General features: G+C 39.6%; 1 protein-coding gene across 1 annotated transcript in view; it reads right to left on the reverse strand.

The window, feature by feature from the left end:
• Positions 1–15,495: 15,495 nt before the first annotated feature.
• Positions 15,496–22,855, reverse strand: part of LOC120351605 — an 18,994-nt gene continuing 11,634 nt past the window's right edge. The window contains exon 3 of the mRNA XM_039429465.1: positions 15,496–15,696. Within this exon, the coding sequence (XP_039285399.1) occupies positions 15,496–15,696 (201 nt within the window). The remainder of the gene's footprint in view (positions 15,697–22,855) is intronic.

Raw genomic sequence — 22,855 nt, forward strand, 5'->3', positions numbered from 1 at the left:
CATTCCTTCTCAGTGGTGGAATACCTCAGCTCGGCCCCTTGAGGCCCCTGCTTGCATAGCGAGGACTTCCCCTCTCCGTCAACCTCCTGAGAAAGCACGATCCAAATCCATACTCTGAGGCATCTGTCTGGAGTGTGAACAGAAGTTCAAAGTGAGGATACGTGAGCACTGGAGATCTAATGAAGACCCCCTCTATCTCCTGGAAAGCTCTCTCCTCTGCTGGTCGCCAGTGCAATTTCACCTCCTACCTTCAACAACCGGTGTAACGGGGTTGCAAGGTCTGAGAAATTCGGGACAAACCTCCTATACCAGGATGCCAATCCTAGAAAACTCTGGAGCATCCTGAGCCGCTGCGGAGTTGGGATTCGTTTACAGCTCTCACTGTTTCAGGATCGGTCCTGAGTCCTTGCTCTGTCACTATGTGTTCCAAGTAGCATAGCTCCCACTTCAAGAACTGGCATTTCTCCTGGTTGATTATCAAGCCTGCCTCTCTCAGCCTACTGGAAACTCTAGCTAGATTTAGCATATGAGCCACCATCATTTCTCCCAGGACGATGACGTTGTCTAGGTAAGCGAAAGCACAGGGTTCCAATTCCGGTCCAATTACCTGGTCTAGAGATGCTGAAATGTAGCTCCAGCCAAGTGTAGAACAAATGGCATCATCCGGAATTGGAATAGCCCTCTTCCAGAAGCTGTAAACGCTGTAAGCTGCTCACTCTGCTCCTCCAGCAGTACTTGCCAGTACCCGCTCTTCATGTCGATTGAAGAAATGTATTTAGCATTCCTTAATCGATCCAAATGCCTGTCATATTCGGCAAGGGATATGCATCTCGTTCCTTGAGTGCATTAATCTGCCGGAAATTGATGCAAAATCGCATCTTCCCATCAGCCTTCTTCACCAAGACAATTGGTGAACTCCAAGGGCTACTGCTCGGCTCGATAACCCGCTGATCGAGCATACTGTCCACCTCCTCGTTTATCACCGCTTGCATAAGTGGATTGCAAGGATACAGACGTTGTTGGAATGGCTCAGTTCCTTCTTTCAGCCTGATTTCATGAACCAGGAGGTGAGTCGCACCTGGCACATCTCTGAATTTTTTCAGCTCCGTCTCCAGGAATTTTTCGAACTCCTCCTTTTTCTGAAGTGACTGCTGCCACCTGTCCCACTAAAGCCGGAGGCAATATCATCCTCCTCTGCCTTAGATCGAGTCTTGCTTGAATCGCTCTCAAATGACTTAATCCCAAAATCATTTCGGATTCCAACTCATTGATAACTGCCACCCTCCAGTAGACTCGTCTACTACACACCTTGGCTGTCAGCTTCAGCTCGTCCACTACCGGAAGCTCTCTCCAGTCACCAAAACAGTTGATGACTAATTGGTTTAATCTGGCAATTGCCAGACTTCTTCAGTCATCGTGCTGCCTCTCCAGAGACATAGGACGACTCAGCCCCAGTATAGACCAGTGCATTGAGCCAGACATCTCAGACATGTACCAGCATGAAGATGCGTGTCTCCTGGGGCTGCAGACACTTTCCTCGCATGTCTATTGCGGCTGCACCGGACTCCACCTCCCTTCCTCTGGCCTTCACAGTTTTCTGGGTGGTTGGAGCACTCTTCTCCCTGGGTTGAGGCTCCCACTCCACAGTGCAGGTGCGGGTGTCGATTTTCACCCTGTGCTCCTGCAGGAATTGCATACCAAATAGAAATTCGGGAGATAATCCCTCCATGATTGTCATCGGGTAGCACTTCTTGGCCGACTTTCAGGTTGATTTCCACTTTTCCATACAGCCACGCCGCGGTTCCATTTGCCAAGATCGCACCTCTCTCTGTCGGAGTTCTCCTTGCACATCCAGCTGCTTCTATGCTTGCAAACGTTGCCAAGCTTAAGTAGTTGGATTCAGCTCCTGTATCGAGTAAAGCTCGATATTAGTGGCCAGCTACCTCGACTGTGGTATACAGCCTGTTGTCGAACTGTGACTCCAGCTCCAGTTGAAGCTGGTACCTAGTTCTCACCACGGCAGATTTGTCTGTCATCCTCTTCTGGTCCTTCCCACAGGTGCAACTGGGACGAGGTTTCCTACAGGCCGTGCAGAGAGGAATCTCAGGGCATTCTGACCTCCAGTGACCCGCTTTCTTGCACTGCCAGCAGACAGGTCCCACTGGAGTTGACTCCGCTCGTCATTAAGTTGTTGTAGGCTCCGGCTCGGAGCACGATTTCACAGGTTCATGAACCTCCTCCTGTTTCGCAGCCTGCTGCCTCTGCTGAGCGCTTTTCTCCTCCGACTTTATCCTCTCATACTGCCTGGCCAGCTTGAGCAGATCGTCCACCGAATAATCGAGCAAGGTTTTTAGAAAAGCTTGGTTTTTAAAGTGAATTGGAAATATGTCGTCAAAACACGCGGCAGCAATTAGTGACATACTAAATGTTGAACAAGACATACACTATTATTCAGATATAACAAAATTTGATTATCATACGCATGCGCCGTATGGTAATTTGAAATTTAATAACAATGATGAAATACGTTTGTCGAAATCGTCTCATGACCTTATTTCATTAGTTGCAAAATCTTTTCTTATTGTTGAGGGAAAATTACATGTACAAAAGCGCCGGCAAAAGACAAACCTGATGATCCGCCGTCGAGGCTGCATATACGCTCAGTTCAAATGCAGTAGCACATATGTTTGATGAGATACGATTTGAGTTGGCAGGTACAGTCGTTGCAAAGAGTCGACTAGTAGGTATTACTTCTACTATTAAATCATATTTAGTGAAACAACTAAACGATAAAAATACATATGATTTAGCAGGTTTCACTGATAGTGCATCAACACTAACTAATATACTTTTGCTTATTGCGTACCGTTAAAATTACTTCTGCCATTTTTCGAAGATTTTCAACATGTAATTTGAATATGAGACAAGAGCTTGTGCTTTTGAGATCCGCAACAGATATTAATTGTATTCAGTCGCCGCAAGCAACATCAATGTCATTGGAAATAACAAAATTGCTTTGGAAAGTGCCCTATATTCATGTAGATGATCATTTAAGATTGAAATTTCTGAAAATTGTTGATCAGGATAGGCCATTGAAAATTGCATTCAGAAAATGGGATATCCACGAATATCCTCAGCTGCCGAACAGTGTTAGCACGATTTGGACTATAAAGACGGCTTCAAAAGCTGATACACCGCGATTTGTAATATTAGCATTTCAGACAAACAGGAAAAATGTAATGGGAAAGTCAATGTCGAAATTTGATATGTGCAAATTGCACGATGTTAAACTTTTCCTGAATAGTGAATATCTGCCGTATGATCGTATAAATGGAAACAAACAACTTTTGTACAAAATGTTTATTGAATTTGCGCCCAGCTATTATAATTTAGGACTTCATACTGATTATGGTACAGTTGTAGATTATAAAACTTTTACTGATTGCTGTCCAATAATTGTACTAGATTGTTCACATCAAGCTGATCATTTAACATCGTCAACAGACATTCGATTGGAAATGGAGTTTACAGAAAATGTGCCAAATTTAACGACTGCATATTGTATTTTGATAAGTGACACATTAGTAGAATACAAACCATTGAGCGCATTAGTTCGTGAAGTACAGTAATTTGACGCAAGAGCGAGCTATGCATGACAAAGAAGGAGGAGGGGGCTATATAAAAGTGCGTGTATGAACAATACAGTGTTCAGTTGTAATGTGTTCTAATAGCTTGAATAATAACATAGATATTCCTCAGTCGTCGTCGTCGTCGTCGTCATCATTATCATCATCATTGTCATCATTGACAAAAGCAAAATTTGATGCATTTGTACATAGAATGTGTGCATGCACCGACGGACAACAGAAAATGGACGATGATGAGCAAGTATCAACAAAATTCGAGACTTTGGCATACAATGCGACTTGGATAAAGAAGAGAAGAATTGGAGAAGGAGGCAGCAAGAATTAAGGAGGAGGAGAAGAGTAAAGAAGAATGCGACAGGAAAAATGATGACATTGATTTTGCTGTAGTCGAGTTCATTTTTTCAAAAGTGATGATAATTTTATCATTATTAAGAGGTAGCCATAATCGATTACAAACTACGTCATGTTGTGCTACACTTTAAATCACCATTTCCGAAAACATTACTGAGTAGAAAAATGTACCGTGATGTCAGCTGGCTTGAACATAACTATCATAAAATTAGATGGGACCAAGGCGACTTAATTTACACTGACGCGCTGCTTGCTTCATATTTGCAAAATTATACCACAATCTATACAAAGGGAAGAGAAAAAACACAGTTTTTGAAAAGGTTACACGACAATGTGCTTACTATGCCGGAGGATATTCAAAAACCAGACTATACAATGTTTGAAAATTCTTGGTGTTTTAGTGTATGCAAAATTCATAACAAATCGTCCAATGGCCGGTGTGCGTTGTTCAGTGCGTATCATTATTTGACAATCTTGATGTGTAACAAGCAAACAAAGGAGAATAGTGCTGCTTCTATGCCTACAAAAAATATGAGTTCATTGAATCGTAATGCTGATATCGATTATACATGCGAAAATAATAGAATGGAAAGTATGAAACATTGTAAGCTGTTAACTAAACAACGAAAACGCAACTATGCCCGACAAGGTTTTTATTTTGATGGGGAAAGCATACTATGTGTTTATTGTGGATTTGATTTGATTTCGCATAAAGCGAGAGTATGCAGTCTGACCTGTAGCGGTGGAAGGGAGAAGCGAAAAGCAATAAATTTCACTGTTCTAGTACCACTCATTTAGTGTACCTTCGGTAGCAGCAGCAGCAGATTGAAGAGCTATAATGAATCCGCAAACTTGGTCTTATGCGCCAGAATGTTTAGAAATTAAATTACAAAACTACATTGAATGGTATGATTTGTGTCAAAAAGCAATAGAGACAAAAAACAGTAGTATTGCTAGACAATTGAAAGCAATATTTCTGAATACAGTTAATATTAATGATATCAGTGATTACTTAGCTTATTACAGACCCTTTAGTTTGAATGTAAACAAGCTAATAAGAATTGAAGAAGAAATTTTAAGATCGCTAGAGGTGAACAGAGGAGGAGAAGAAGATGCGGCGACTAGCTGTAAAGAAGAGGTGGGTAGGAATGCGCCTACATGTAAAGAAGAAGAAGAAGAAGCGACTAGCTGCTGTAAAGAAGAGGTGAGAAGAAAGGAATGCGGCTACATGTAAAGAAGAAGAAGAAGAAGAAGGTAGAAAGGTGTAAAGGTGAATGGCGGGAAGTCAACAGAAGGAAAGGTGTGAGGAGGCGGAGGGGAGAACGAGTCAACAGAAGGAATGTGGAAGGAGTCGACAGGAAACGGTTGTGGGGGGCTGACGGCTTAACAGGTTTGCTCAGTCTTCAACCGACAACCAACGCAAGCATATAGCTGCTTTGTTATTCTTGCACACAATCGCGGTAAGCTTTTCTTATTATTATTATTATTATTATGGAACACCATAGAAGCAACACTGGGAATGATAGACTTTTTAGTATGAAGTCATTCAATTATATTTTGAAAACTGAATATCCAACGGTCTCACTCAAAGATCTTGACCATGATTCGTGGTACCGTGTTGTACACGCTAGATTGGTGAGAACACAACAGGGTCAGCGAATCATAATGAGGTTATACGATCATGACAGCAATGGTGACTATTATTGCGAAGTTTACTTACCTGAGAAATTTCTGAGTGTATTGAATCTTCAAACACTTGAGGATTTCAACAAACAAAAACTCTATCTGAAGTGTGTACAACGAGAAGGTAAATCGCCTCTTGTTCTTCTAGAAGAAGAAAGGAATATATAAAAAAAAATAAAAAATAAAAAAAAAAAACCCATTCCCATCATTGATTGTGCAATAGGCCTAATGTTGATTAATACTTTGTATTGAATAACTAAGTGACATTCAATTAGAGTTTTCTCAATATGGGGATAGCACATTAAAAAAAGCGCCACCATTCCTTTTACAGCATAGTGTGGGAAAAATAACAATTCTCATGAAATGTAATTTTTTTCATTCTTCCTGTGGTGGTGGAAAAAAGGAACATATTGTTGTGCAATAGGCCTAATGTTGATTAACACTTTGTAATGAATAACTATAGTAGTATGTAGAATAGATTAGCTCGATCTATTCTACACCTATTATAGCAACATTCAATTAGAGTTTTCTCAATATGGGGAAAGCACATTAAAAAAAGCGCCACCATTCCTTTTACAGCATAGTGTGGGGAAAATGACATCTCATACGTGAACAATATGAAATGTAATTTTTTTCATTCTTCCTGTGGTGGAGGAAAAAGGAACATATTGTTGTGCAATAGGCCTAATGTTGATTAACACTTTGTAATGAATAACTATAGTAGTATGTAGAATAGATTAGCCCGATCTATTCTACATCCTATTATAGCAACATTCAATTAGAGTTTTCTCAATATGGGGAAAGCACATTAAAAAAAGCGCCACCATTCCTTTTACAGCATAGTGTGGGGAAAATGACATCTCATACAAACAAATATGAAATGTAATTTTTTTCATTCTTCCTGTGGTGGGGGAAAACAAGGAACATAGTTTAATTTGCACCAAACTTTGTGCGCTAGTAGTGTAGTTTGAGAGTTTAGCGCTAGTAGTGTAGTTTGAGAGATTTTAAAGATTTTAAATGTGGGGATATTTTTAATATGCAAATTAAGCAGGTGTTAACTGAGGCAGATGTCAGTTAACACCTGCTACAACAAAGATGGCCGCCGCCACTGAGGAACCGTTGGGGAGATGGACACCTGCTACACTTCCTATTGGTTGGGGTGGTGGGGGCACTAGGGAAGGGGGACGCCATTTTGAACACACCCATGCTGGGTAGGGGAGATGGACACCTGCTACAATGGTCTCTTCCTATTGGTTGGGGTGGTGGGGGCACTAGGGAAGGGGGACGCCATTTTGAACACGCCCCTTGCTTCCTATTGGCTGGGGGCGGGGACAAAATGGCCGACTGGGGCTGGGAGGGTGGAGCAAAATGGCTGACTAGGGTTGGGGGGGTGGAGGGGGCGGGGCCAAAATGGCCGACTAGGGCTGGGGGGGTGGAGGGGGGCGTGGCCACGCCCCTTGATTCCTATTGGCTGAGGGCGGGGCCAAAATGGCCGACTGGGGCTGGGGGGGTGGAGGGGGGAGGCCACACCCCTCGATTTCTATTGGATAGGCAGCTCTCTCAAAACCCCACTACTATCGTTCATTGATTTCCGAGGAGATATAATTACAATTAGACTTCACATTCGTGAAAAAAAAGAACTTGAAATGAGATTCCTTGTTTTCAAACCTCACACTAGCATTTGCTCACAGTAGCTCATTGGAGACTCGAACGTGATAGAGTCAACACCTAAAAAACTACGTGCTATATCACCAAAAAGCGCGAGAATATTGGAAAAGTTGGGATTTATAGTAGATTGGCGTCATGTACAGCGCAGCAATTAGTGAAATTCTTGATGTTGAATTTCAACTCGAGTTCTATAATGATATTACTAAATTTTTCAGTTCCATACTCATACAGTATTTTCGGGTCAAGAAATTGAACCCTCAGATGAAGCTCGCATCCATGTGGCTTCTATGGATCAGTACAGTCTTCCATGCAAATCATTCATATCTATTGAGGGGGAGGTGAAGTGTACAAAACCAGCTGCGAAGGCCGGGGATGCTCCGATAGAAGCTAAGTATATATTATCCAGTAACCTCATTGGAAATCTCTTCGATGAAATTCGATATGAATTGGCTGGACAACAAATTTCTAAATCAAGACTAATTGGATTAACATCAACAATTAAAGCTATACTAGTGAAAAATATGTTTGATAAGAACACATATCACTTGGCTGGGTTTGACAGAGCAGGATATACACTAAAAGATAATAAGTTTACATTCTGTGTACCTCTTAAATTGGTTTTACCATTTTTTGAAGACTTTCAAAGAATAATTTTGAACTTGGAACAAGAACTTGTATTATTAATATCACCAACAGATCTCAATTGCATCGAGTCTAAAGAAGCAACAAACGTTAATATAAAAATAACGAAGCTTCAATGGAAAATTCCCTATATTACTTTAGAAGATCATGTAAGGTTGAAATTTTTGAGATTGCTCGATGCTGATACACTGCTGAAGCTGAGCTTCCGTCATTGGGAGATTTCAGAATAACCAAATTTACAGAATAGCACTGTTCATTCTTGGGCAGTAAAAACTGCATCTCATCTTGACACACCAAAGTATGTTGTTTTAGCATTTCAAACAGATCGTAAGAATAAAATTAATAAATCAATCTCGGAATTTGATAGTTGTAATCTTCAAAATGCAAAGGTCTACTTGAACTCTGACTATTTTCCTTATGAAAACCTCCTTGGTAAACAAGAATTGATGTACCATATGTTTTTGGATTTTGCGTCGGCGTACTATAACCATAGTATCAATACTGAGCTTGGAACAGAGATTGATTTTGACACATTTTGTACTAAAACACCCCTGATTGTAATTGACTGTTCACATCAATCTTCTCATTTGGAATCCTCCACAGATATTAGAATAGATATGGAATTTAAGGATGCTGTACCTCCAAATACTTCCGCTTATTGCATTTTAATCAGTGATTGTATCATGGAGTACACTCCTCTTACTTCCATGGTGAAGGAAGTTCAGTAATTTCTCGATAGAGCACAAGCTATATAAGTATTGCATTTTTCAAATTTTACTCATTTGAGGTTTCAGCTTTGATCGGTTAACATCTAGAACATCTTCTAATTCTGAGAAGAAAACACGCTCTATCGGGATACAGTGTGATCTTGATAAGGAGGAGGAGGAGGAGGAAGACAGCATCTACTATGACTCAAGATGTAGTACACCTATAATGTCTTCCAATTCTGAGAAGAAAACACAATCTATTGACACAGAGTGTGATCTTAACGCTGAACAAGACTTCTTCTACTATCACTCAAGATGTAGTACACCTAAACCACAGGAGGAGAATGGAGGAGGAGGAGGAGGAGGAGGAGGAGGAGAAGGAGGAGGAGGAGGAGGAGGAGGAGGAGGAGGAGGAGGACAAAGGAGGACAATGGAGGAGGACAAAACAGCACAAGAGGAGGAAGAAACTCTTTCCTGTAAAAAATTTGCAACAGTCGACATGCATTGGTTCAAGGGAAATTCTAATCAAATTATCGTGATAGAAATCGGAATCGTAGATCAGGTAAATAGCTTTGTTGTGTTACATTTCAAGTCGCCATTTGCAAAGTCGGAATTGAATGCTAAATTGCGTAAGCAAGCAACATGGGCAGAGAACAATTATCACAATACGCTGGGAAGATGGACATTTTATTTATACAGACGAATTATTGATATCTTATCTTGAAGGAAATGATAAAATCTACACAAAAGGTACAGAGAAAGCTAAGTTTCTTAGAAGGTTACACAAAAACATATGTTGTTTACCGGATGAAATTGAGAAACCAAATTTTAACTACTTTACAAGTTCTTGGTGTTATAATGCCTGTGAAATTCATCATCGCAATCCGCAGGGGCGATGTGCACTCTTCGCGGCGGTTCATTATAATACTTTGATGATGAAAAATATGAACTCATCTCCAAATTTCATGTGCGAAAACAATAGAATGCTTAGCATGAAAAAATGTCAATTCTATTCAAATACAGAAAAGAAAAACTTTGCAAGATATGGCTTTTTCTTTAACGGACAAGAAATTCAATGCGTTTATTGTATGCAAGCATTGAAATATCATACTGCTCGTGTATGTTGTATTGGAGGGAAGGCACAGGAACAATTTAATTTCTCTATATTAGTACCGACATATGTATAGTTTCTTCATTCGCTCATCATGGACCCGTGCAAGTGGATGCAAGCTGATAGTGAATTGGAAATGAGGTTAGAACAGTGTATTGATTGGTATGATGCCTGTGAAATAGCAATTAAACATTCAACTCATGAAAATCATCATTTGGTGAAACAACTAAAAGACATTTTCACAGTGAATTTGAACAATATAAATGATTATCTATGCTATTACAGACTCCATAAACTGTCTGTTAGTAAACTAATAAAAATTGAAGAGGAAGTGATGAACAATTGTAGTGAATTGTGTAAATAAATTTCTAGTATATACTCGATTGTTTCCATTTTCCATTGTACCTGCAATGTCTAGGTTTAATCGTTCAGTATCGCTTTGTTAGTTGAGCTGTAAAGATCTCACATGCGTTGAAGGTCAATGCTATTTATAGAAGTGTGTAGTATAGTGTGCAGATACAAGTTCATTCAAATAGTTTCTTATCACGTTTTACCTGTACATACACTCAACTGAAAAATATGGTTGATTGTTATAGCTTTTCAAAGTTCAAGAAACTATCTCATCTCTTGATGACAATTTCATTCAATGAATTTGTTCCAATTGCAAAGAATATTAAATTTTCAATGGGTGATGAGGCGAGTGATCTTGCATTAACAAAAACAGAAAATCTTCACTTTCCAATTCTATCTGAAATTTTTGAATTACTCGATAAACTAGAAACCGGACATTTCCATTATGTTGTTCAAATAATGATGAATCATTAGCTATTGTTAATAATTCTAATGATCTCTGGAAATGCTTATATGACATTGCCAATAAAAAATGTAAAAGATCATAGATCACTCTCTAGAGAGTTTAAAGATACATGTGTATTTGGATATACAAGTTCATTCTATGCATTAGTTATGATTGAGGAAACATTAAAACTATAATGTTCAATATAATTGACATGTATTCTTGAAAGAATGGTAAAATCTCATCCTGGTTGTCAAGTACATCTAGAATTTATGACGGTAAGAAGTTCGTTTCACTTAAATCTGGCAGTGTTCGTTGTGTGTACAACCCACTACTTCACATTGTTGTCAAGAACATGTTTCAGTTGAATCTGAGAGTAAGATATTCATTCCACTTGAATCTGGCAGTGTTCGTTGTGTGTACAACCCACTGCTTCACATCTTTGTCAAGAACATGTTTCAGTTAAATCTGAGAGTAAGATATTCATTTCACTTAAATCTGGCAGAAGTTCATTTCACTTAAATCTGTCAGTAGATTGCCTCTCTCTCTCTCTCTCTCACATATCTCTCTGCTCTTAATCATCAAATAGACCATGACTAAATGTAATTGAGCATGACTGAATGTAATTAGGCATGACCATATTAACTAGAGCATGACAAGAGAGAGAAAGAGAGAGAGTATCATCGTTATCATCTTCTTCTCCTTCTTCACCTTCTTCTCCTTCCTCTTCTCCTTCTTCTTCTTCTTCTCCTTCTTCTTCCTCTTCTTCTTCATCTTCTCCTTCCACCTCTCCTTTCACTAGAGAGAGAGAGAGCATCTTCTCCTTCTAAGGTGCTGGGAAGGGGGCAGGAGAGGGGTGGCAGGAGCGGTGGTGGTGGTGGGTAGGTAGGATGGGTGCGTGGGGAGGGGGGAGGGGGGAAAAAGTCGTAAAAAAGTCGCAAAATCGGCATTATCAAACTACTTGATTCCTCCTGTCGTCACCGTCCTCCTCTGAACTGGCTCCTCCATCGTTGTCCTCTCGGCCGTCGCGGCCAGCTCCTATTCCACTGCCATCTCCTCCATCTTCGTCCTCTCCCTCCTCGGGAAGGGGTGGCAAGATCTTTTTATCCTTCACGTGAATAGTCAGCCTTTTACTGGCAGCTCCTTTTAATAACACTACAGAAGCACTCAACATTTTCTTTACCTCATGGGGCCCAGAAAATTTCAGAGCTAGCTTAGCCGCAAACTGGTTCACTCCGGATGAGAGATGATAATCCCTCTTATACACCAACTGGCCCGTCTTTAGTTCCAGCGGTCTTCGCATAAGATTATAATACCTCCTGGTATTATTATAGGCCTCGTTTAGGTTATCTAAAACGAGCTTCTGCGCACGCTTCAGTACTTGCAGCCTTCTCAGCTGGGCTGCTCGACTTGTGCCTCCGTCCTCCTGTCGGGGATCACCTTCCTCCTCGCAGCAAGCATCTCCTGGTGTTCTCAATTCCCTTCCAAAGTTGAGGAAAGCAGGATTATACTTAGTACCGATGTGTACTGCTGTATTCATGGCGAAACAAAATTCCTCCATATAGCGATCCCAATCAGCATGGTGCTCGCCCACGTAGAGCTGTATCATAGTCTTCATGACTCTATTAACCCTCTCTGTAGGGTTACAGCTCGGTGTAAAAGGTGGAGTGTAGAATAATGTGATACTATTATCTTTACAGTATGACTTAAAAAGTCTACTTGTATACTGTGTTCCATTATCACAGATTAGCAGCTTTGGCACCCCGAATTTGGTGACGACTAGCTCTCTCAAAGCTCGTGCTACGGCATTGCTGTCTGCCTGAGCTAGCGGCCGAGCTTCTGTCTACTTCGTGAACTGGTCCTGAAATACCACCAGGTATGTATTCCCTCTCTTCGAGCGAGGTAATGGGCCTACAATGTCGATGCTGACAGTCTCCCAGGGTTGCACCACCTTCCTCTGGCTATTCATCTGCCCATATGGAGGCCGCTGCTCCACTTTATGCTTCATACAGGTCTTGCAGCGTCTCACATACTTCGCGACGTCTGCATACAAGCCTGGCCAGTAGTAGCGACAGGCTATCTGGTGATAAGTCCGGAACACTCCTTGATGGCCCGCTGTTGGTGCATCGTGACTTTGTTGAAGTATTTCCATCCTTGCACCTCTCGGAATACACAGCTTCCAGCCATCACTCTCTGGCACATCAGCAGGTTGCTGACGGGCCCATATATGTAGATACAAAGCCTCACCCCTCACCATATGGTTGGAGTATTTCTCTGGATGATGGAGTAGATTGCTCTTCATCCTCCTTATCCATTTGTCGTCTTTCATGACGATGGCGGCTACCGCTCCTGTGGGTCGGCCAGTACGTCGCCTCCTGGCAATGCTCGTGAGAGAGCATCAGGGACCACATTCAGCTTTCCTCGTCGGTATTTGATGACCAAGTTGTACTGCTGCATTTCCAAGGCCCACCTTGCTAGCCTTCCTATCGGGTTCGGGATAGCTCTAAGCCACTCTAGAGCCTGGTGATCTGTGATCACTGTAGTCTTGTACCCCTCTATATACGGCTATAATTTTCTCAAAGCGAAAATCACAGCCAGGCATTCCTTCTCAGTGGTGGAATACCTCAGCTCGGCCCCCTTGAGGCCCCTGCTTGCATAGGCGATGACCTTCCCCTCTCCGTCAACCTCCTGAGAAAGCACAGATCCAAATCCATACTCTGAGGCATCTGTCTGGAGTGTGAACAGAAGTTCAAAGTGAGGATACGTGAGCACTGGAGATCTAATGAAGACCCCCTCTATCTCCTGGAAAGCTCTCTCCTCTGCTGGTCGCCAGTGCAATTTCACCTCCTACCTTCAACAACCGGTGTAACGGGGTTGCTAGGTCTGAGAAATTCGGGACAAACCTCCTATACCAGGATGCCAATCCTAGAAAACTCTGGAGCATCCTGAGCCGCTGCGGAGTTGGGAATTCGTTTACAGCTCTCACTGTTTCAGGATCGGTCCTGAGTCCTTGCTCTGTCACTATGTGTTCCAAGTAGCATAGCTCCCACTTCAAGAACTGGCATTTCTCCTGGTTGATTATCAAGCCTGCCTCTCTCAGCCTACTGGAAACTCTAGCTAGATTTAGCATATGAGCCACCATCATTTCTCCCAGGACGATGACGTTGTCTAGGTAAGCGAAAGCACAGGGTTCCAATTCCGGTCCAATTACCTGGTCTAGAAGATGCTGAAATGTAGCTCCAGCCAAGTGTAGAACAAATGGCATCATCCGGAATTGGAATAGCCCTCTTCCAGAAGCTGTAAACGCTGTAAGCTGCTCACTCTGCTCCTCCAGCAGTACTTGCCAGTACCCGCTCTTCATGTCGATTGAAGAAATGTATTTAGCATTCCTTAATCGATCCAAAATGCCTGTCATATTCGGCAAGGGATATGCATCTCGTTCCTTGAGTGCATTAATCTGCCGGAAATCAATGCAAAATCGCATCTTCCCATTAGCCTTCTTCACCAAGACAATTGGTGAACTCCAAGGGCTACTGCTCGGCTCGATAACCCGCTGATCGAGCATACTGTCCACCTCCTCGTTTATCACCGCTTGCATAAGTGGATTGCAAGGATACAGACGTTGTTGGAATGGCTCAGTTCCTTCTTTCAGCCTGATTTCATGAACCAGGAGGTGAGTCGCACCTGGCACATCTCTGAATTTTTTCAGCTCCGTCTCCAGGAATTTTTCGAACTCCTCCTTTTTCTGAAGTGACTGCTGCCACCTGTCCCACTAAAGCCGGAGGCAATATCATCCTCCTCTGCCTTAGATCGAGTCTTGCTTGAATCGCTCTCAAATGACTTAATCCCAAAATCATTTCGGATTCCAACTCATTGATAACTGCCACCCTCCAGTAGACTCGTCTACTACACACCTTGGCTGTCAGCTTCAGCTCGTCCACTACCGGAAGCTTCTCTCCAGTCACCAAAACAGGTTGATGACTAATTGGTTTAATCTGGCAATTGCCAGACTTCTTCAGTCATCGTGCTGCCTCTCCAGAGACATAGGACGACTCAGCCCCAGTATAGACCAGTGCATTGAGCCAGACATCTCAGACATGTACCAGCATGAAGATGCGTGTCTCCTGGGGCTGCAGACACTTTCCTCGCATGTCTATTGCGGCTGCACCGGACTCCACCTCCCTTCCTCTGGCCTTCACAGTTTTCTGGGTGGTTGGAGCACTCTTCTCCCTGGGTTGAGGCTCCCACTCCACAGTGCAGGTGCGGGTGTCGATTTTCACCCTGTGCTCCTGCAGGAATTGCATACCAAATAGAAATTCGGGAGATAATCCCTCCATGATTGTCATCGGGTAGCACTTCTTGGCCGACTTTCAGGTTGATTTCCACTTTCCCATACAGCCATGCCGCGGTTCCATTTGCCAAGATCGCACCTCTCTCTGTCGGAGTTCTCCTTGCACATCCAGCTGCTTCTATGCTTGCAAACGTTGCCAAGCTTAAGTAGTTGGATTCAGCTCCTGTATCGAGTAAAGCTCGATATTAGTGGCCAGCTACCTCGACTGTGGTATACAGCCTGTTGTCGAACTGTGACTCCAGCTCCAGTTGAAGCTGGTACCTAGTTCTCACCACGGCAGATTTGTCTGTCATCCTCTTCTGGTCCTTCCCACAGGTGCAACTGGGACGAGGTTTCCTACAGGCCGTGCAGAGAGGAATCTCAGGGCATTCTGACCTCCAGTGACCCGCTTTCTTGCACTGCCAGCAGACAGGTCCCACTGGAGTTGACTCCGCTCGTCATTAAGTTGTTGTAGGCTCCGGCTCGGAGCACGATTTCACAGGTTCATGAACCTCCTCCTGTTTCGCAGCCTGCTGCCTCTGCTGAGCGTTTTTCTCCTCCTACTTTATCCTCTCATACTGCCTGGCCAGCTTGAGCAGATCGTCCACCGAATAGACTTTGGCTTCCCTGATGTACAGCTTGTACCGAGGAAGAAGATTCTTGTAGAGCCTCTGCATCTGGTGGCTGACTGAGAAATCTCCTCTCCGCCTCATGAGGGTCTGAAGTTCCTCTATGTAGTCGTCGATGGCCTCGCCTTCATGCTGCCGTCAACCCAGGATTTGAGTATCCAGGAGTAGATGCAGTTTGTATGTTCAATCGCTTTTTTTTATAAGTTTAAACAAACTTCTTACTGTCATAAATTCTAGATGTACTTGACAACTAGGATGAGATTTTACCATTCTTTCAAGAATACATGTCCAGCAGTAACATTCAAATCCCATCTTTTCCTTTTAAAACTCTTCATGTTGTGTCTGTGTATTCAGCACAGTTGAATATTCTTTTGGAAGAATAATAGTAATTCAAAGTTGTCTTCTGAATCTATATTGATATAAATTAAATCATTCTCACCAAATCCTACATTCTTAACATAGAACCAATCAAACTGAGACCCATTGGCATATCAAAGTTTGTCATTTCGTGTTGTAGTTTTCACTTATCTCACAGCACTATGTAGCAACATTTATAGATAAGGATATACTAATTACAATCATATACAAGCTTACCATGAGACAACCTTGCACGTTATCATTACGCACCAATTCTCCTCTTAGCTGATGATTGACATGTTTCAAAATTTCACTTCAGAGACCTTACAAGGATGAATGCGGTTCCGGTCTAAGTCAATACTCGATCATTTGCATGTTTTGCAATTTTACTTCACAGAGCTCACAAGGACGAATGCATCTCTGCTCTAATTCATCTCAAATTCGACCATTAACATGTTTCATTCATAATCTTGTTTCACCTTGGAAAAAATGCATGTGAACACTCTCTCACGTTGAAATAGAATGTAGCTATCTATTTCTCATGCAATTTCTCTTGAGCAATCTGCATAGTGAAAATCGGTTGAAGATTGATATGATTCTAACTTAAGGGTTTAGAACATTCCCGTAGATAGTCAAACCCATTTTATCAGTAATTAAATCACCTACTTGATCTTCTGTCAAATTATGCTGTTTTGCCTCAATCCAATTCATATGAAAACTTACCTTCCCGTAGTTCCATACTATTTGGTAGGCTATTCGATGTATAAATAAAGTGAGATAATCGGTGAATGCGGTTGAACATTGTAATCTTGTCACTTCATCATTCTCAGTATTTTTAATTGAAGATGCTATTCCCTCACGAATTGATTTGACTGTAGCTTGTGATTCATCTTTCTTAATGAATGCTTGCATTTCACTACTCAGATCATTTTTCAATACATAAGTTTCGCTAAACTTAGTTAGCAATGTATTTAAATCGTTTTTTGAAACAAATTGTTCAATCCCCTCCATAAGATTTGTCTTTATCGTATTTGTCATTGCGGATAATTGATCTTTAAACTCTTGTTTTGTTATAACAATGTTATTCAATGCCTGCACAGTTTTATCCAAATATTTCTTATCAACCGATAATGAATGAGTTTCATTTACTCTAGTAAAAAGTTCTGTGCTAAGCTGTTTCAATCTGGAATTTAGATAATTTCTATCTAATACTTGCAAATCTTTAATATTGTCTGAGATAACTTTCAATTTTTCATCCAAATAATTCTTGTCAACTTTATTGTCGTTAATTGTATTCAAGTACGATCTGAATACGATCTTTCTGTTATTATCAATATCTCTGTTGTTGATTTGAGAACATGTAGAGAATTCTCCAAATTGATAGATTTCTCTTTAACTCCCCTATTGATATTGTCAGATAACTGTTGTAATGTACTGAAGATGTGATCCTTTTCGATCTTGTTCAATCCAATATTCTTAACTATATTAGATAATTGTGAATCTAAATACTAATGCAGAGATTCACTAACACCCTGTTGATTAATTGCCTGTATTATTCTCGCACTAAAACTGACAAGATCTGGTTCATTCCATACAATTTCTTTCTTTGCAGCAACTCTCTCGCTTTTACCTCCAAATCTGTGCACGCTCATTCTGCAACTAAACAATAATTTCACCTTCACGTGATTCCTCTATAATTGATGCAATCTCAACATCATGACCTGAGTGTCCAGCAAGTTTTGATGATTTTAATGAATGAATTCTCTGAACCAATTCATCATAGTTGTCATAATATTGGTAAATTCTATTGCTAGAAGTATTTTTTGCAAATTTCAATAACCCTGAACCTCTCTCACTTGTTTCTTTAACAGGAAACAGCATTTGAATTAGGCGAGACTTTACACCGCTGTTACATTTCACATATCCTCGTCTATCCAAATGAACTTTTGTTATTGATAAAATCTTCTTGTATTTATTTAGATCTTTTCCATCAAAGAGATATAAATTTGGTCTTTGGGCAAATAACAATTCTAATAGACCATGTGTAATTCGAAATTTTTCGTTATCAATATAAAAGAAGTAGTTATCAAAGCTAACAACCATCTCACCCATAAAATATAATTTTCGGTCAGACTCATAGAAAATTCCATAAGAAATCGAGTTATCCAATTTTTCACTATGAAATGTATACAAATATTGTGCAAGCACTTGATTCTTTATCTTCTTTATTTTGCTGCTTGTATCACTCTCAAGCCTTGTTGAATTAAATATACTTGATTCGTTCATGCTTAGATCATTTTCAGCTGCTGATGGTGATGCAACTTCTATTGTTTCACTAATATCATCATGTTTTTCTCCTAGTTCCATATTTTTTATGTCTTCTTCTTCTTCTTCTTCTTCTTCTTCTTCTTCTTCTTCTTCTTGTTCCTCCTTTTTTGGTATAAAACTCTGATCAGATTGGTGAGAAGATTTAGTTTTCCCCATTCCAACTAGAGGTGTGATAATCGGTTTGAAAAGTTTTTGTCTGTAATCGTTGTAATATATTCAATTTGGATAGATAAATAAAAATCCCTTGCTGAAATATTAATAGGTCTAAGTAAAGTAACTTGCTAATATCGCCAAAGCGATAACATAAAGATTACATAATATCATATTGTCCTGGCTAAACCATACAACAGCCTAAGAGGAATTGAAATAATTTTTTGCTAATATATAACATGATATAAAATATTGAAGGTTGAGATTAGGCATAAACATTTAGTGATCGGCGACCTAACGATCGACCGAGCCATGCAACGTAGAATCTGACCAAACACCTTGGCAGAAATTTACTGTGGCAAAATGGTATGCAATTTGAGGAATAAAAGGTCTCACGTGGCTATTATTATGATGCATGAAACAAATAATAACATATAGAAAATTAACTAGCATGTAGAGAGCATATTTAAAAAACCTAATAAAAATGATTAAATGTATCCAGGAAATAGGAGGTTACCAGGCGCATGAATACTGGAATAATTTGCATGCACCAATCACATAATGACAATTGATAGGCGGAAATAGTATGCCGATTCAAAAATGTTTGTATATATTCTAATGTTTCTATGTTTTGGATATGGCCCGAAGGCAAAGAAATTATTAAACATACAACATAAGTAATAATTTAATATTTTAGTACGGTCTATTTGAACCTTGAATGGCGGAAGACTAGGATATTCAAATCTTATGTAAATTTAGAGATCGGAAATGTGAATTGTAAAATTGAGAAAGGAGAACCAACACTCGCCTGCCAAATGCCACCATGAGAGGTCCCTAAATATTATAGAGTGTAATACCTTGCTATAACTTGTAAAAATTTAAAGTTAGATTGAATCACTAAATTTCTTATAAGACTTTGTGATGCTCTTATAAAGCAAAAGTCATTTTCATTTTTTTTAAAATAATTTTGTAACCCCTTGGAAGAGACGACTCCGGCTACTGTAGTCCGGGACCGCCAGGAGTTGGATCAACATCGGCAGCTCATAGGAAAGTTTCGACACGTGAGTGAGGAATATTGAAATGGTGATGGGGCACCCTCAGTGCTTTGAAATTACATGAGAATCAAAGCTAGCTCGTCGAAAGGGTTTTCTCATAAATTAAGAATTTAGTAAAAAAATACTTGCTCAAGTAAATATAGTATTAAAGGTATTTTATTAGAAGAGTAACGAGTCAGTACATATCAGAAGTTCTATAAATCAAAGAAGTATAAAATCTAGGCTAGTAATGCATATTCATATTGTCAGATATCGGCCTCCGTTGAAGCGTCATGTATCAAATCCCAGTCTCTGGAGGGGAAATGCGTCATAATCTTACTCCAAAGGGGGGAACACAGGAATATATAATTTGAACTAAATGACAATAAATTAGGGTTATAATTGTTCAGCCAGGAGTACAATTTCCTTGTATAGTAGGTCTTACCTTGTGTTGGCGAATGTTGCAGCCTATTTTGTACCGTAGAAAAGAGAGGACGTACAATAAACAAGTAATTGATAGTTAAAATAGTCAGATTAAATAGAATAATTAAACAATTATAGTACTTGAGGTTATGATTTAACGGTGGGTAGTTGTAGGTTAGGTTGACCAACCTTTGTTTAATCAGATTGTCGATATCACGTGAATCAAAGTATCGAAACAGAATGGCTGGTGTGTGGTAGGACAGATTGAGAAAGTTAACTTGCTCAATAAAGAGGTTGGCGGTCTACAAAGGTAGCCGAAGTAAGGGACCTGAATTTCTAACTTAATGTTGTAGGTGGATAGACTATAATATGGTGAGGTGGAATTAAATTCAATTTAATAATAAAATGCAGTTCGACTTGAACCTGCTGAAAATGAATTCTGCTGTCACTACGATCAGACAGAGATAGTAATTTTGGAGTGAACCTTTTCTTCAAATGATGACTAATATATCCAGAATCCAATAATTGTGCCGTACTTTGGAAAGATGTTAGACCGTATGGAACAGCAGATAGAATGGCAAATCCATGCGAACCAGGTCTCTGATAAGTACTATAGGTTGTATGAGAGCAAAGTGCTGAACCAAAATAGTAAATATTTCGAGTACCGAGTTTAATTCTAATGCTGTTTAAACGATCCACTACCTCTCTTTGCGATGTTGGTCGGCTAATAATGTAGAATCCACTTCACCTCGGTGGGGTAGGCTAGGGGAAGTCGATTTATTATTTGATTCTGCGGGATACCCTCAATGACAGAATTTGTTACTTGATAAGAAAATCGACCACCATTTACCACCAGAAGAAATAATAATCTAATGATAGATACTATACTCGCTACTGTCTGACTATTGCAAAACAGGATGTGTCCTGAATGATCAATGTGTGTCAGTCGAGAAAGAACGAATTTGGAGGTATAATGAAGTAAACCCAGTTTGATAGAATGGTAAAATGGATATATTCTGAAGGATGTATTTTTACAACAGATATTGAATAAATTGATGAACAGATTATGTAAATAATAGCTTTCAAATAGATACAGAATGAAGATTGGTTGACAACAGATTTGAATCTTTAAATTATAAATATTATATAAAATGTTCGGTACTCCTCAATTGAACAAAATAAAATAGATAATAGCCCTTAGGAAAGGGTCATAAACTGAACTAGTTAAACAAGGAAAAATAAGTTTATATGAAATGGTGATTCAGAGAATAGAACAAATTAATAATTAAAATTACTCTCAGGGTGTGGTTTCGTCTAAGGAAAATAGACCTTCTGGCTAAGTACAGCGTGGACAGTTAAATTTATTTAATACTACAAAATATAATTATGATAAATTTTGTACCCTTAAAACTATAGTCATGACTTTTCCAAATGGACGAATTTATACGCTGTACAATTTTCGCAGATTTATGGGGATACCCTTTTATATATTCGAATAACTTACGTAGACTTTTGTTTCCGTTTTTTGGTTTTTCGAAATATATTCGGCCGTAGAATATATCGTTCCGGCTGGGTCCTTCCACGTGGCGAAAAATGTTGAACAGACTTCACTGATATAATTTCAGGGTTTATTTAAATGAAATTTTAAATCTTAATATCACAATTATTATAGGAACTTTGGAACAACTTTTAAAAACAGAAAAACGAAGATTAAGTTACATTAAACAGAAATTAAAGCTTTTGAACAATTAGGTACATGGACTAGGTCTGCATCCTACCGATGATCCTTGCAAAATGGCCTCAAGTCTTCCTCTTCGAATTTTCACTTCAATTTCTCCTTCAAATCTTATCTTGCCAAATTTACATATTAATTTGGGATTGGTCCGATTCTGTGATGTAACCAATACGCCGAATGAGTGGTGTCACTGTGTCCAACTTTAAAGCTTTTAAAATAGGGCGAAATTCCTGATTTTAAGTTGTTCCAAATTATCATTTAGTTTTTTATAATTATAATAATACATAAATAAATAATAGAATTCGTCCATGATGATATGCATTCAAATTGGCTTCAATGAACAGCTAATGATTATAGAACATAGACATGCTTGTATAACATAAAGTAGACATAATATAAGAATATATATGCTTATAACAATAACGAACACCATAATAAATAAATATTTCTTCCTATTTTTTTTGTTTATATTGTTTTTTATATGCTAGAATATCGACCCTCAATCGTTATATATGGTGTTGGGGCTCATAATTCTTGAAATCCCAATTTAGAAATATCCACTACTACCTTGGCCTATTCTTATTGAATAAATTTAATTTAGTTCCATATTTTTATATTTTAGAAGGTTCATTGTATTTTGTAATTGCTCCGAATAACTCAATCAATTAATAGGCCTGAGTTAGACATGTGGTGATGATGGATTATGCAGGAAAATTTGGCAATATAATATATATTATTGATCAACTCACCAATATATAGATATAGTCCTCATAAAAACGGTCGACACGATACGACAGCGACATATATGTGTTATCTGTCCTTCACATATGAAGCACGTTCAGTTCTCAGCACATCATCATACGGCACGATCCGACACACACCCGACAAACGATAAGATTTTTTTTTTCTTCACCGCACTTCCGAGATGTGACGTCACACACTATTGCCAAATTAAGGAAGGACATAGGATAGGTGGTGAATGGAATTTGATATTTCATTTTATTTCGAATTACTTTAATTTTTTTAATAATTTGGAAAATATTATCATCCGTGGAATATTTTTGTTTTTGACTGACCATCTATCAGCTGTATGGAAAGGAGCGCTCTCTGTTATCGGAAATAGGAGATAATGAACTTAGAGATTGGCGCCTACTTTCAAAATTCTTTTGATTTGAGCTGTTTCCATTTTTATTGGAAAATATGCCGTGACATCGCCCCCTTGATTAAGGTTTCTAGAAATTGAAAGCTTGATCACAACTTTTAG

Source organism: Nilaparvata lugens, chromosome 5 (genome assembly GCF_014356525.2).
Source record: "Nilaparvata lugens isolate BPH chromosome 5, ASM1435652v1, whole genome shotgun sequence".
Classification (NCBI taxonomy): domain Eukaryota; kingdom Metazoa; phylum Arthropoda; class Insecta; order Hemiptera; family Delphacidae; genus Nilaparvata; species Nilaparvata lugens.